Below are 16818 nucleotides of genomic sequence, written 5' to 3' on the forward strand. Positions count from 1 at the left end.
AACACTTCACACATTAATGAGCAAGACGAGTTTGAAATTTCAATGTAAAAATCAGGTAGTGCAGAAAAGTTGAACAAGATTGGTTAGTGATACGACGGTCATGCTTATTCAACGATTGGCTCAATAGCATTTCTTTTTTATTCTTTGTTAAGTTTTTCTCACTGATCCCCGAAATGAGAGTGGATTCAGATTCACACGCGAGTTTCTGCACAAATCACTTCTGACATGCCTCAATATTTATTGTTTGTAATCTGTCATTCGCGAACGATTTCCTAAGATGTTGGCCTCATATCAAAGATGAGATTACACTCTTACCATAAATATCAAATTTAAAGTAAACACATAGTTAATAATTGTGAAATCTGTTTCTGAAAACAGGTTTCATTTTTTGTGGGACGCACTGTATAACATTTTCTTTGCATTTTGTACCAAATACAAGATAAAGATAATACATGAAACTTATTTTTTGCCTCATATAAACATCCAATTAAGATCATATTTTCAATGCGATATACTTGTGATTTTTCTCTATCAGTTCAAAGTCAACTTTTTGTTGGCATGATCTTGGGACCTTATTAAATGCTACGTAGAAATTAAACACAAATTTAGAATAAATGCTTTTCATACACTGGCTGACATTTCAGTACTCCTATGTACAGAAGTAATGGGATAACATGAAGTAACATTTTTGTGTCATCTGGCTACATTTTCAAAGTTAAACACAAAATATTATGTGATGAGTTTGTCCCTATATGTACAATGTATGTTTAAAGCCCGTCTCACTCTATGCGATTCGAATTTCAAATTAATTGTGATAACATTTGATGCGGATATTCCAACCAATAACATATTACGGATCAGAGTTCAGAACAGTGGTAGGACTACTGAAATCGAAATTCAGTCCACTTAGAGCCTCCCTGAATGAATAAAAACAAATTCAATTCCAAATCGTAATGACGTCATGATCAGCTGCCACTTGAAGCTGATTTGGACCATAGGGCATGCCGCTAAGTAAAAATATGATTCTAGTTTTCCTAACAATATGCCAAACCCTAAATAAAATAATTTTACTTCTTGGAACGTTCATTTTTAATGCAAAATGTGATATCATAAAAAATTGCGTCGCACCGGATCTCATAGTGTGAGACGGGCTTAAGAGTAGTGATAGATGGTGATGCAAAGCTTTGTTGACAAAATTTGTATTCCTGTTTCGCTATAAGGTTTTAGTGTAATAATCCCAAGCCTCACATTTGAGTTCTAAGCTGCATATTGCCATGTTAGCCCGTATGGATTTTTTTGCGCTTGGTTGCAGATGTTTGGAAAAAGTTTCAAACTACCCAGCTAGAATGCAAACCCTCTGAATTAGTCTGCGTATTGAACTTGTATTAGCTTCCTTTTATTGTGTAGTGTTGGGTTTGAACACAAGCCCAAAACACAAAGGTGTGAGCCAGGCTTTAGAGTGTAAAGGACATTGAAATAATTATTAGACAAACAAGATCAAGCTAGGGGAAAAGGAAAAAGAAGTTGAAGAGAGAGAGGGAAAGTGAGAATGAAATCAGATAATGGAAAGAGTTGTAGTTAAATGTAGGAAAGATATTAGGAAAAGATAGAAAGAGAACAATTGATAGAAAATGAAATACTAGATTCCAGGGTAAATAAGTGTGTATTATTTCAAAAGCAGAGACACAGCATGTTAAGATGTGAAACTTTAAAATGAAAGACAAAATATTTAATATTTCAAATTTCAAAAAGTTACAGGCAGTGGAGAACAATTTCATTAAATACTGTAAAAAGATAAAAGCAGAAAAACATTAAATAATGTACATAACAGATCCACAAGAATTACATTCAAAACTAATAAATAAAATACTGTTTCTAACAAGTTAGCACATCTAATAACATTGATTAGAAGATCATTTCAGTTCAATCAAGAGATGATATAATACATGTATAATTAGCTTAGTACAATTAAATTAATCTAAAAATATTTGGCAATTAGCATATACACAAAATAAATAAAATAGGTTTAAGTTAAGTTTATAAAGTCTTATAAATCTAAAGGGACAAGTAAATAATACTTGAGTATAAACATTCCATAAAAACTAGTGGCCACAGGATTTTTTATGTCCAATGAAATTCAAATTGGGAATTGTTAGCACCTGATCTCTCGGTGATGTTTTCACTTAAAAGGCTCTTTGAGCAGATTTATTGACTGCGCAAGATAACATCGAGATAAAACGTATTCTGAAAATTCTCTCTTATCTTTGCGTTCTGTTAACTTCCTCGCAAAATACAAGATGTAGAGGGCTATTGTGACTTTGTGGCACATGCGATATTTATCGGTCAAAAATAATTTCTTGCTGCATCCCGTAAGAACATCTTGTTTTACAAAAAAGAGACATTCCATAGACATTACATAGATGGATTGATAGACTTTTAGCAATTAAAAATTAGTATTCGAGATGAATCTTTTCAAAGAAAATATGACTAGGAGAATAGTCACTTGTATTTTTAGCACGGCAGTGTAAACGCATAAGGTTCAAGGGCGCAAAGATAATTACACTTCTTGCCAACAACGTGCTTAAATATTTTTCAGAGGAAACAATTCTATTGGTTGACGTAAGCATATAAAAAATGTAATCATTGGTTGATGATGAATTATTGAGCATGTCAGAGATAAAATAGGGGACATCCTTACAGAGATAAGATAATTTTCATACCAATTTAAGAAAATTCTAGAGAGCTGTAATCTTGCCGAGTTACAAGAATAGTTACAACAAATTTCAGAATACCACCCAAGGGTTTTACCAGACGGGGTTTAATCAACTTTGTAGTTAGATGTCACTACAGATGCTCGAAAGTGTGTTTTCTCCGTTATTTGAAATAATAAGAGTGTTTCTTTACATTCACAGAACAATAATTTAATAAATTTAAAACATTAATGAGTTCATTTGACCCATGGTATGACATTTAGCTGAAATCATATTAAAGACACAAAATTTTATAAACAATTTTGCCCATAAAATCTGTTGCAAGACACCAAATTTATGATGGCCCTCATTTTGACCAGCTTTCATATTTTTGATACATTCCACAGATTTGTTCATTGAAACATAAAAAGTGTTATGAAAGAAAATTAAATTTCTTAAAAGTTGATATCCCTTGGACCAATATCAAACTCTTGGGGTTATAATTGATAAATGTTGATCTTTTTCCCCCAAAAAATGTTAAAATCAGGTCATTACATTATTTAGGTATAAATAAAGTAAACATGCACTGACTTGTAACCATTTGGAATAGTTTCCCCAGCAACATTCATTCATGTGCAACTATTCAAAAGAAGCTAAAAACCAATTTACTTTCTTAATAACATTCCCTTGACATGTATTGTAAGCAATAGGCCTACTGTTATGTTATATTAATTGTAAAGCACATAATGCACATTGATGAAAAAAGTGCTATGTAAATGCTCTATGTATGTATGTTAGAAATCTTAAATTTCAGCAAAATTCAAAAGCAACTGCATTTTTAGTTAAAAATGAAAAGGTATAAAATTAATGACAATCATAAAATGTGATCATGCTTTCTAAAACTTTTGAATTATTTGATTACATTGCTCAACACACATTATAATCTACATGTAGTTTACAAACATTGCACTACTACATATAATAACAAGACATTAGTGACATTTACTACCTACACGTATAGCAATATATTGACAAATTACAACATTTTCATGAATCACCTTTTTTCCAATGTAAGGCCCTGCTGCATAAAGCACAAAGGCAAAATTTGATTTCTATTTCACAAATCATTTCTGTTGATTGCTTTTTACATGAGTCATAAGTTGGATCATTGCAAAAATGCAAAGGCAAGATCATTTTGTACATATAAAGATATTCAGAATTTGTATTTCTACTGCAAAAATGCCCTGGTTACGAAAATGAAAAAACTGTCCATTGCACAGTGTACTGCTGAACGTCATACGCTCTCCATGAAACAAAGGGCATTATACACGCACTACAGTGTACTTGTACTTTAAAGAATAATGTACTGAAATGGAATTAGAAAATTTGCTGCTATTGCAAGGTAGAGAGAAGAGAAAATACAATTTATAATTTGGAATAATAAGATTTGACTTAAGGTACACCTACACTGTACTGTCTGCTTACCTGAGGAGAAACCATTATACGGCAGTTCAAATTTTGATCAGCATTTTAACGAATCAACTAATACAATTTTTTTGTTGTTCATTCAACTGACATCATATCTATGGCACTTCTAAAAAAAATGTAATGTTCACAATGAGAACAAAGAATGCCTTTGATTGAGAGGGACAGTTTCATAAAGCTGTGCTGTATGATTTCATGCACAACTAGTGACCTATAGGAAGCTGGATTAACACCTAAGAACATCTTCCAGTCATTCATAAAGTTGTGCATAACTTTATCAACAGTCTTATGAAACACCCTCCAGGCCTGATATACATTCAAGTTGGTCTAATACCACTTTCCCATTTGGTCTCATTCAAGTTGGTCTAATTGCATTTTGTATAAGGTAATTCCTTTTTTATCTAGAAGTTCATGTACAATCATTTTGGTTTGTAACCATTCAAAATGTTACCATTTGGTCTAATATCTTGTTACCGGTAAACTTGTTGCTTATATAAGATCATTGTTGCATGTGCATTTTGTTCATCAAAACCTACCCATCAAAACCATTGTTCGAAAGTTGAAACTGCTTACTAGTTACACATTCATTTGATCTAATTTGGGAAATAGATCAACTGGGATTACATCAAGTAGCTTTACAAAGTGAACAAAGGAAATCACCGTTAACTACAAGAAATCTTTGATGGAATGGTAAATTACTAATCAGCATTGATATGCATTGCAAAAATTGCTCAATAAAATAGGAATGATAATATATCATTCACCTATAGATGCTGTAATTTACTCAACAGAGGGACAGAGCTACTTGCATCAATTCTTCCAATTTATGTAACCATGGGACCCGGCATCCTTCCAGTCATGTGACACCATCTCCTTCAAGTCACGTGACCTTATCTTCTTCCTTTGGTAGAGGTCTGAAGCTTCCTGTCTTCTTTTTCCTGATGAGGGCGGTAGTCATTTCGCTGATCCCAATACTAAGGACAACACTGATGATGATCCACACCCACCACTCCCATATCAAAGGGAAAGCTAAATTAACTGGGGGGAAGAGGTACAGATGGATATTATTATTTGTGTGTTTATTGTAGCTACCAAGATGGGAATTTTCTGAGACATCTCTCAATGCTCACTTTAATATTGATTTCAGTACCAGGGTGGTGTTTCACAAAGATTTTAGTATGACTTAGAGTCGCACTTAAATACCGAGTTGCGTACAGTATGAAAGGCATGACTGCATTGGTCTGATCATGTCATAAGGATGCGCAATACTTTGTATCTTTCAACAATATCGCGTGTTGCATATCATATACGCATCGGCATTTAAGTACAACTGACGTCATACTTAATCTTTGTGAAACACCCCCCAGAAAGGGTCTGAAAGGTTGGCAAAGCATCTCTTCTAAGCCATTTTGAGCCCCCCTGTTACACCCACAAATGTAATAATCGCCCACAAATGTAATAACGCCCACAAATGTAATAACACTTTACCCACAAATGTAATAACGCCCACAAATGTAATAACACTTTACCCACAAATGTAATAATTTTGATCGCCCACAAATGTAATAATGACTTTACCCACAAATGTAATAAATTTGAAGGGATTTTTGGCGAATCCGTTCTAAACTGAAATCCTATAGTAATACGCTCTTATAGCACAAAAGTGCAAAGTCTTTATTTCCAGACCCGGTTAATAAAGAAAGTATAATATAATCCAAAGTCTTTTTTTCCAGACCCGGTTGTTTAAAAAATTATAATATAAGTTCAAAGTCTTTTTTCCAGACCTGGTTGTTTAAAAAATTATAATATAAGATCAGTCTTTTTTTCCAGACCCGGTTGTTTAAAAAATTATAATATAAGTTCAAAGTCTTTTTTCCAGACCCGGTTGTTAAAAAAAATTATAATATAATATAAGTCCAAAGTCTTTTTTCCAGACCCGGTTATTTCAAAAATTATAATATAAGTCCAAACTAAGATATGATAATGATATTCCAGTGGAATAAAAATGAGAATCGAGCTTAGTCTTTTTCCAGACCCAGTTAAGTAAAACTGGTGGAATTAGTGTCTTTGTTGTTGTTTTCACTTATACGGCGCGTATTGTGAATATATGCGCTAAGGGTAAATTGAGAATCAAGCATAGTCTTTTCTCCAGACCCGGTAACTAAAACTAAAACCCTATAGTAATGTGTTCGTATAGCACAAATGTGCAAAGTCTTTTTTCCAGACCCGGTTAATTAAAAAATTATTATAAGTCCAATGTCTTTTTTCCAGACCCGGTTGTTTCAAAAATTATACTGTAAGTTCAAAGTCTTTTTTCCAGATCCGGTTGCTTTAAAAATTATAATATAAGTTCAAACTAAAACAACAAAACAAAGACCTATGGTGTAGTCTTTGCTCCAGACTCAGTTATTTCAAAATAGGAAATAATAAGAAACAATAAAAAAAAAACTATATCAACAAAGACCCCACAATATCATTGATGTAGAATAACGTTGTTATTGTTATCTTGGGTTTTAAGGTGCGTATCATTCAGATATGAACATTTACGCCTATGATTAATTTGTCGTTTTCTTGGTATGCATTATCACAGGGTTTTAATAGTTTAGAAGATGCTGGGGTTAAGTCTTAATATTAAAGTTTCGCTTAATTTGTATTTTTTCAGAAAACTGGGTGTGGGGTACAGACAACACTCTAAACCCAAGCATTTTAACTGGGCTTAATTTTGAAATTTGGTCTTATTTTTTTTTTCTCAATATTTCTTTATTTGTTAAATAACCGGATCTAGACGAAAGACTATGCATAATACTCGTGTTATTCCACAGGGTCTGGAATAAAGACAACGCTCTAAACATGTGCTTTTCTACATGGTCTTAATTTGGAGGATTGTTGGTTCTTAGATTCGTTGTTGGGGTTGGGTTTTATGGCTTTTTTATTCTTGAAATAACTGTGTCTGGAGGAAAGTCTACAATCGATCTTCATGTTATTCCACAGTAATTAGATTATTGGGTATTCATTTTAGAATATTTGTAAAAACTTTTTTTTTTCAAATAATAACCAAGTCTGGAGAAAGGATGTTTGCTTTACCCATGCATTATTACAATGTTTTGTAAGGGTCTTAGTATTATTTCTAAAAAACTGGGTGCGGGGTAAATACATATTTTTACACCCAGTTACACCCAGTAAGGGTGTAACTTTTGAAGATTGGTCTTAGATTTGAACTGTTGAAGTTTTTTTAATTCATTTTTTTTAAATAACCGGGTCTGGTGAAAAGAGTACGTTTTAAAACTCATGTTATTCCAGAAGAATAAGAATATGATATAGTCTTACGTTAGAAGATTTTTTTTTGGTAATTTTGTTAATGATTAGGTCTGGAATAAAGACAATGCTCTAAACCTCTTTTTAAAACAGGTTCTTAGGTTGAAGGATTGTTTGGTCTTAGATTTGGAATTTTCTTATTATTACTGTTAGCGTTATTTTGAGAAAAAAAAAACTGGGTCTGGCTGAAAGACTATGCTATATGTCCATGTTATCCAGCATTAATAGGATTATGGGGTCTTTATACTGTTTTTGTTGTTGTTGTATTGTTATTTATAATTTTCGAATAACAGGGTTTGGAGAAAAGACTAAGCTCGATTTTTATTTTTATTCCACTGGAATATCATTATGGTATCTTAGTTTGGACTAATATTACAATTTTTGAAATAACTGGGTCTGGAAAAAAGACTTTGGACTTATGTTGTAATGTTTGAAACAACCGGGTCTGGAAAAAGACTTTGGACTTATATTATAATTTTTGAAACAACCGGGTCTTGAAAAAAAGACTTAATTTAGACTTATGTCATAAATATTTAATTAACCAGGTCTGGAAAAAAGACTTTGCACTTTTGTGCTATATGAACGCATTACTATAAGGATGTAGTTTTTAGTTTTAAGTAACCGGGTGTGGAGAAAGACTACGCTTGATTCTCAATTTACTCTTAGCGCATACATATATATTCACAAAACGCACCGTGTAAGTTCAAACAACAACAAAGACATTAATTCCATCAGTTTTAATTAACTGGGTCTGGAGAAAAGACTAAGCTCGATTCTCATTTTCATTCCACTGGAATATCATTATCGTATCCTAGTTTGGATTTATTTCGTATTTTTTTGAATAACCGTTTTTGGAAAAAAAAGACTTTGGACTTATATTATAATTTTTTAAACAACCAGGTCTGGAAAAAAGACTTTAAATCATATTATAATTTTTGAATTAATCGGGTCTGGAAAAAAGACTTTACACTTTTGTGCTATATGAACGCATTACTATAGGATTTCAGTTTAGAACGGATTCGGCAAAAATTCCTTCAAATTTATTACATTTGTGGGTAAAGTCATTATTACATTTGTGGGCGATCAAAAATTATTACATTTGTGGGTAAAGTGTTATTACATTTGTGGGCGTTATTACATTTGTGGGTAAAGTGTTATTACATTTGTGGGCGTTATTACATTTGTGGGCGTTATTACATTTGTGGGTGCAACACCCCCCCCCCCCTGAATAACATCATAATAACAATGCATGCAATAATAGCAACCGTATTGTGCCTAACATTGACTTTATTCTATACTAATGGAGCATAACGGTCATAGCTTCAGCAAGACTGTCAAACGTGTTTCAGGGAATGTATTCCTGTTAGGTCTATATTTGCTTCACCTAGGTTTGAATCAATTACTGGCTGAAGTCATGATGAAAAATATCAACACCTAGTGTAGAACCCACATCCTACTAATTATTGTGCATCAGAAACACTACATCAACCATGATGCTTCTAATATAGGTCTAAAAAAATACATTTAACATTTTAAACAAGTGGAATGCCTCTGGCGGTCTCACCTGCATCACGCGATTCAATATAGCAGCAGTGCTGACTTTGAAAACTACTATAACTTGCACAAGATGTTCAGTGATACTTGGTTACTCTTATGTCTACGTTTTATGAACTAGACCAATACACTTACAGAGATATGATGGTAATTCAACAAATACCCCCAACATGGCCAAAGTTCATTGACCTTACATGACCTTTGACCTTGAACATGTGACCTAAAACTCGCACAGGATGTTCAGTGATACTTGATTACTCTTATGTCCAAGTTTCATGAGTCAGATCCATAAACTTTCAAAGTTATGATGGTAATTCAACAGATACCCCCATTATGGCCAAATTTCATTGACCTTTGACCTTGGTCATGTGATCTGAAATGTGCACAGGATGTTCAGTGATACTTGATTACTTTTATGTCCAAGTTTTATGAACTAGACCAATATACTTTCAAAGTTATGATGGTAATTCAACAAATACCCCCAATTTGGCCAAAGTTCATTGACCCTTAATGACCTTTGACCTTAATCATGTGACCTGAAACTTGCACAGGATGTTTAGTGATACTTGATTACTATCATGTCCAAGTTTCATGAATCAGATCCATAAACTTTCAAAGTTATGATGGTAATTCAACAGATACCCCCATTCGGCCAAAGTTCATTGACCCTAAATGACCTTTGACCTTGATCATGTGACGTGAAACTCATGCAGGATGTTCAGTGATACTTGATTAACCTTATGTCCAAGTTTCATGAACTAGGTCCATATATTTTCTAAGTTATGATGACATTTCAAAAACTTAACCTTAGGTTAAGATTTGGATGTTGATTCCCCCAACATGGTCTAAGTTCATGGACCCTAAATGACCTTTGACCTTATTCATGTGACATGAAACTCAGGCAGGATGTTCAATAATACTTGATTGACCTTATGGCCAAGTTTCATGAACTAGGGCCATATACTTTCTAAGTTATGCTGTCATTTCAAAAACTTAACCTTCGGTTAAGATTTGGTGTTGATGCTGCCGCCGTCGTAAAGGTGGCGCCTATAGTCTCACTCTGCTATGCAGGTGAGACAAAAATCAAGAACAAGTGGAATGCCTCTGGCCGTCTCACCTGCATCACGCGATTCAATATAGCAGCAGTGCTGATTTTGAAAACTACTATAACTCGCACAAGATGTTCAGTGATACTTGGTTACTCGTATTTCCACGTTTTATGAACTAGACCAATACACTTATAGAGATATGATGGCAATTCAACAAATACCCCCAACGTGGCCAAAGTTCTTTGACCTTACATGACCTTTGACCTTGATCATGTGACCTGAAACTCGCACAGGATGTTCAGTGATACTTGATTACTCTTATGTCCAAGTTTTATGAACTAGACCAACACACTTTCAAATTTATGGCTGTAATTCAACAAATACCCCAATTTGGCCAAAGTTCATTGACCCTAAATGACCTTTGACCTTGATCATGTGACCTGAAACTTGCACAGGATGTTCAGTAATACTTGATTACTATTATGTCCAAGTTTCATGAATCAGATCCATAAACTTTCAACGTTATGATGGTAATTCAACAGATACCCCCAATTCGGCCAAAGTTCATTGACCCTAAATGACCTTTGACCTTGGTCATGTGACGTGAAACTCATGCAGGATGTTCAGTGATACTTGATTAACCTTATGTGTAAGTTTCATGAACTAGGTCCATATATTTTCTAAGTTATGATGGCATTTCAAAAACTTAACCTTAGGTTAAGATTTTGATGTTGATTCCCCCAACATGGTCTAAGTTCATTGACCCTAAATGACCTTTGACCTTGGTCATGTGACATGAAACTCAGGCAGGATGTTCAGTAATACTTGATTAACCTTATGGCCAAGTTTCATGAACTAGGTCCATATACTTTCTAAGTTATGCTGTCATTTCAAAAACTTAACCTCAGGTTAAGATTTGGTGTTGACGCCGCCGTTGCCGTCGCCGCCGCCGCCGTCGGAAAAGCGGCGCCTATAGTCTCACTCTGCTATGCAGGTGAGACAAAAATAATCAATTCAAAACAGTAAAAATTCAAAATCATACCTAAACAGACAAGAATACAGTGTAGAGCTGTGATGGTGATTGTATAATCCCATAGCCGTGATCTCAGGAAGATGAAGAACACAAATGGAATGATTGCATATGTGCATTCTAGTGAGATGAAGTCAGCTGAAAAATGAAGGGCAGTTATACAAGGTCAAAATGATGACTATAACAACAAAATGATATTGACATGCACTCTCATCCACTCTTTAGGGAGAAGTTGTCATAATTTTCCTTAATGAAGCCAGATGCAGACAATCCCAGCTTATATGTAAACACTTCAAAGGATGATTACAGCAGTGCTGGATTACAGTGCCTGAATCATACAGCCCTCCCAACTTGGTGCAAATTAAGAAAAAAATTAAACCTGGAACAATCAGAGCTCTCTTTATAAGGGTTTAAATCAAAGACAATACATACATGGGGAAGAATAGACACATACCGTAAGGGTACTAGTATTCAACCCGTTTGGAGAGTTTCTTCAAATATACAGAAATATGGAATTTACCTGAATTTCAGACCTGTCTTATTTCCAAGAGCAAATGCTGGTTATTCTTTTCCCGTTATTTTTTTCTTCAACCCGTCAACTGCGTGCGCAGGCGATCGAATTTTACGGCGACGGTTTTTGGTACTAGTATTCAATCTGTCGGTACTAGTATTCAACCTAGTTATGAAAGATGGCCCTGTCTCTCAATCTGCCCTTGTCCCATCCGACTATGGACTCGACCATTTGAGATGAGACCAAACAGGGAATTAATCAAAGCCAGAGACTTCCATAGATCTAGATCTAATTTAGCAATCTAAACCCTTTTGAAATTTGCTATCAATCCTCACTAGGTTGAATACTAGTGCCATTCAGTGCAAAAGGCCATCGCCGCATAATTCGATCCTCCGCGCATACAGTCGACAGATTGATAAAGAAAATACCGACAACAGATTACCCTGGAAATAACAAAGGTATGAAATTAAGATGAATTCCCTATTTCTAAATATTTTGGGGAATATGTCAAAATATTTGAATTATGCCGGGTTGAATACTAGTGCCCATACGGTATATGCAAACGATTACCTATGACACCCTGGCCCAGTGTTTCATTACGCCTTCCATTAGGCTAATGGAAGGCGTAATGAAACACTGGGCCAGGGTGTCATAGGTAATCGTTTGCATATATCCAGGAAAACACATGGGGGAAATGAGAGACAGGTGAGGGAGGGGAAAACTTTAACATTTTGGCAATAAAAAAAAAGAATGCTAACAAAATATATATAAAACACATGAAGACAATCCCATTTTTTTAGATTTCTGGGGAAGGAGCTGAGAGGGTGAATAATGCGTTGTGGCCCAGTGGATTAGTCTTCTGACTTTGAAACAGAGGGTCGTGGGTCCAGCCATGGCGTAATTCCTTTCAGCAGGAAATTTATCCACATTGTGCTGCACTCAACTCAGGTGAGGTGAATCGGTATCCGGTAGGAAGAAATTCCTTGAATGCTTTGAGCGCCTAGGCAGCTCAGCTAAAGCCGGGGTAATAATAGCAGTTTTCAGAACTGAAGTGGCTTCCCTGGGTATCATAATCATCTTGTTCTGACCCTCCTTCACTCCCTATAATTTTTGGCTCATACAATCATCTACCATTGATGCATATATGTACTAAGTTAATAAAAACATTTATGACAGGCATTACAGAAGGTCAAGGGCAGGGTCCCATTTCACAAAAGCTTGTTATTATTACAAATGCACAATTTCTATAACAAGTTTACTATCAGCCAATCAAATCAAATGATTTCAGAAGCTTTAAACTGTATCTTTTTTATAACAAGGTTTATGAAACAGGCCCTGGACTCTTCAGTAATTTGTTGAAAACTCACCTATGAAAACACTATCGTTCCATCTCGTTGAGTTGGTGAATATTTGATCGAAACTTTGGTAATGAAATGGGATAGTGCCATCAAAATTATCAAGTCTGTATATGGAACATTAAAAAAAAATCAATAATAGTTGATTGCATAATAAAATCTAGGCACAGGTAAGAAAATAATAATGTCAGAACTTTCTAGATCTGCAAATAACCTTTAATTTCCCGATTTTTTTCTTAAAATTAATGTTCCCCTGAACTTCTTGACTACAGAAGAATATAGACCTGGAAGCCGCCACAGCTTTCTTCCAGTATTTCTGATAAGGTACGGTAAGGTAAGGTATTAGGGATGACCTTCTTACCTGAGGATTCCGTGAATGAGTGAGGCCACTATGTAATAAACAGCATAAAAGGAGAAGATTGTCCCAAGAAGTTTCAGTACAATTTCCTGCAATGTTAAAAATGAAATTTATGACATTAGATTTTATTAGATTTATTCATTTATTTCCGTTCAAACAAAAGATATAATCAAAGTAAAGTGTAAATACATGTTCAAAATAATACATACAGTTCTATAACATTTCATAACAAATATTGAAGATTACATCAATACAAACATCAGATCCCTGAATAAATTCATAAATATGGGTAAAGTCAAATTCAAGAAATATAGGTAAATGGTGGTGAATTTTCTACCTAATTGCTAAGAAAGCATGAATGCCTGTAAGCAAGCAACCAGAGGACCGACGTCTTAACCCTTAAAGGACTGGGCTATTTGAGATATATTGAGGGCGGGGGGTCCATGATGCCCCCCTTCTGATCTTGGCCGCCGTTCGCACTGAAATTTGGCACGCACATACTCTAACACATAAACTAAAAGCCAGTATAAAAAAAAAATCTGAAAATAATCATTTTTTATACCTATGAATAAAATATGCAAATTTATTTGTGAAAAACATTATTTGCATATTTAACACCCAATTTAACTTCAAATTTTTCCAAATGTTATCTTTGTAATCTAACTTAAAAGTTTCCGCAAAGAAAAATTGCGAAAGCCAATTTTTTCCTTATGTATTTCTTTGTATTTAGAATTTCTTGTATTTCTCCGTTTTTTCGTCTTTTGTTTTTTATTGTTTTTTGGGCAATGGAATTACAGTAAAATCAACAACTAAATTAAACCCTAAATTAATTAAACAGAACAATTAGAACAAAAAAAATCACCGTTTTATGAATATGATCTCCCATAGACTTTATACACAAGGTACAAAAATTAGCTTTTTTCGGCATGACATTGTCTCGTAAAAAGTCATATGGCGTCGCGATGCTATACTTATATATGGCAAATTTGGTCTCAAAACTTGTGTGAGACATAAAAGAAAAAATGAAAAAAAAATTGCGGCGCTATCTTTTTGCGTTTCGGAAAAATCGCGTCAAGCGTTGAGGGGGGGGGGGCATCATGGCTCCCCCAGTCCTTTTAGGGTTAAGGTCCTCGAGGGACCTGGTAATGAGATTTATACCAAGTGGGAATTGAACCCTTGTCACCAGAATCAGAAACCTCGCTTTATCCATTGAACTATTGCAACCTCATAAGAAAAATTCAACTAAAAATAAGAAAACAGCGTTCATGACTTGCTATTTATTGGTCTTAGACATAGGAGTTTTAATTATAAACAGCAGACTACTAAATCTTTAAAGGACAAGTCCACTCCAACAAAAAGTTGATTTGAATAAAAAGAAAAAACTCCAACAAGTAAAACACTGAAAACTTCATCAAAATGGGATGTAAAATAAGAAAGTTATGATACTTTAAAGTTTTGCTTAATTTCACAAAACAGTTATACACACATCCTGGTCGGTATGCAAATTAGGAGACTGATGACGTCATCCACTCACTATTTCTTTTGTATTCTATTACATGAAATATTCTAATTTTCTCATTGTCAAGTGAAACAACACGTGATTCCTCCATGAACATGTGGAACTAGCATTGCTGAAAAGTATATGATTCAGTCAAGTTGGTCCCTATTGTCAAATCTGTAAAAATTGAAATATTGTATAATTCAAACAATAAAAAACAAAAGAAAGAGTGAGTGACGGACATCATTGACCGTCTCATTTGCATGTCACTGAGTTGTGCATATCACTGTATTGTGAAAAATAAGTGAAACTTTAAAATGTCATATCTTTCTTATTTTACATCCAATTTTAATGAAATTTTCAGCGTTATGCTAGTTTGATTTTTCGCTATTCATTCAAATCAACATTTTTCTGGGGTGGACTTGACCTTTAAATGAATTCTTTGGTTTCTCTCCTACACAGACAGACAGCTAGCTAGCTAGTGTGACTGCTAGCCATCTTGCACGAAACACTGTGACATGTGGGGGACCCATTCCCCATAGGCTCAATTTAATTGTAATCCCCTAATTAAACCAGAGACTGAGAGAGGCACGAGACAGATGCCTAAGTTAGATCTAGAGCATTTTTAGACATGTCGTTGGCATCTATCCGAACCGTTGTATCAGTCAATTTTTGTTAAAAAATTGATTTTGAGCTCTTTGCAAAAAATGAAAGTACAACTACAAGTCCTATTCTATTCATAACTAAATTTCTATGCAGCAATTTATTTTAGTTTTTGAGATGAGGGGATTTTCACGGCAATGCCATACAAAATTAGATCTACAAAAAGTACAAATTTTTAATTATTTTTTTCAATTTTTATTAATTGTAATAATTATTTATAATCAAAATTCAAATTTTATTATTTGAGCTCAGACCCTTGCCTATGCAATAATTTCTAAATCACCAATTTTGAGGCTAACCGATCTTATACGCGTCTTGTAACTAGGCTACGAACAAAGAAGGAAAATGGCAACAAGATGAAGATCACCGGTGAGTATCTGCTCATCTTCTTACATAATTTTTCGTAATATTTCTAATATTGATCATTTTTAAGTATAAATGTACGTAATGGGGGGATTTGAACTTGTTGTCCATGTACATAAGTGTGTGGCTAGCAAGTTAAACAAATCAAGTATTTTGGAGCAACATTGTTTTCTCCAAAAACTCTCCTTTGACTTTGTGTGGCCCTATGCCATGTATGCCTTGCCGTGCCAGGCGTCATGGGTAGTAAGCCTACGTAGTACTAGTACTCCCCAGACGCCTCCAGGCTAGCATGGCTAGTCTCACTCATAATCATATTCATAATTAATCTGGAGCTCCACCGCGCGCCGCGGCCTTCGTCAACCCCTTCCCAGAGGCCACGGCGCGCCGGGGCGCCCCGCGTAGCTTCTCGATGCCGATGTGAACGTTGCTGCACTGGCCACTGCAAAACATCCACCGCAACGGGTTTCGTTTTACTAATTTTTTATATGAAAATACCTGTATTACAACTTAAGCATGAATTATTTGATTTTTACCCCACATACCTTTCCAATGGCAGAAAATGACACCATTTTTATGAAACTGCAGCGAAGAGCCGCGATGATGTTTACTAAAAAGAGAAAAAGTCACCAAAGAGTTTACTCATGATCATCAGCCAGAGCTAGTGTGAGCTGCAGGTGGCAAAATGAAAAAGAAACTAAAAAAATCACCAAGATAATGACTTCTTTTGCATTAGGAAGCATACACTATCCATCAAAATCGCAATGGTTATCATTTATTACAAATATTTTGGATTATATATAGGGCTAGTGAATTTGTGGTTGGCGCAAGGGGTGGATTTAGTGCAGCATGGATTTCACATACTGCTAAAGTTAAACTATTTTTAGAGACGGTGGAGGGCAGAGATCCCCAGAGATCACATATATGGTCAAATAGAATTTCTACAAATT

The 16818-nt window shown here is 34.7% G+C and overlaps 1 protein-coding gene across 1 annotated transcript; it reads right to left on the reverse strand.

Moving 5' to 3' along the window:
* Positions 1–149: 149 nt before the first annotated feature.
* Positions 150–16547, reverse strand: LOC129280579 (putative transmembrane protein 244). The gene is made up of 5 exons (XM_064112474.1): positions 16414–16547; positions 13351–13436; positions 13002–13096; positions 11136–11261; positions 150–5213 (listed from the first exon to the last, which is right to left on the reverse strand). Exons 1-5 carry the CDS (start codon positions 16438–16440, stop codon positions 5056–5058), a joined length of 492 nt encoding a protein of 163 aa, XP_063968544.1. The 5' UTR covers positions 16441–16547; the 3' UTR covers positions 150–5055.
* Positions 16548–16818: the final 271 nt, after the last annotated feature.

The sequence above is a fragment of the Lytechinus pictus genome, chromosome 17 (genome assembly GCF_037042905.1).
Source record: "Lytechinus pictus isolate F3 Inbred chromosome 17, Lp3.0, whole genome shotgun sequence".
NCBI lineage: Eukaryota > Metazoa > Echinodermata > Echinoidea > Temnopleuroida > Toxopneustidae > Lytechinus > Lytechinus pictus.

Bases quoted from the DNA above. Each gene is read 5' to 3' on its own strand.
- LOC129280579 (XM_064112474.1), bottom strand. From the start codon at position 16,440: ATGGTGTCATTTTCTGCCATTGGAAAG. The intron at 13,437-16,413 runs GTATGTGGGGTA...TTAACATTGCAG, and splicing joins CATTTTCTGCCATTGGAAAG to GAAATTGTACTGAAACTTCT. The intron at 11,262-13,001 runs GTGAGTTTTCAA...TTCATTTTTCAG, and splicing joins GAACGATAGTGTTTTCATAG to CTGACTTCATCTCACTAGAA.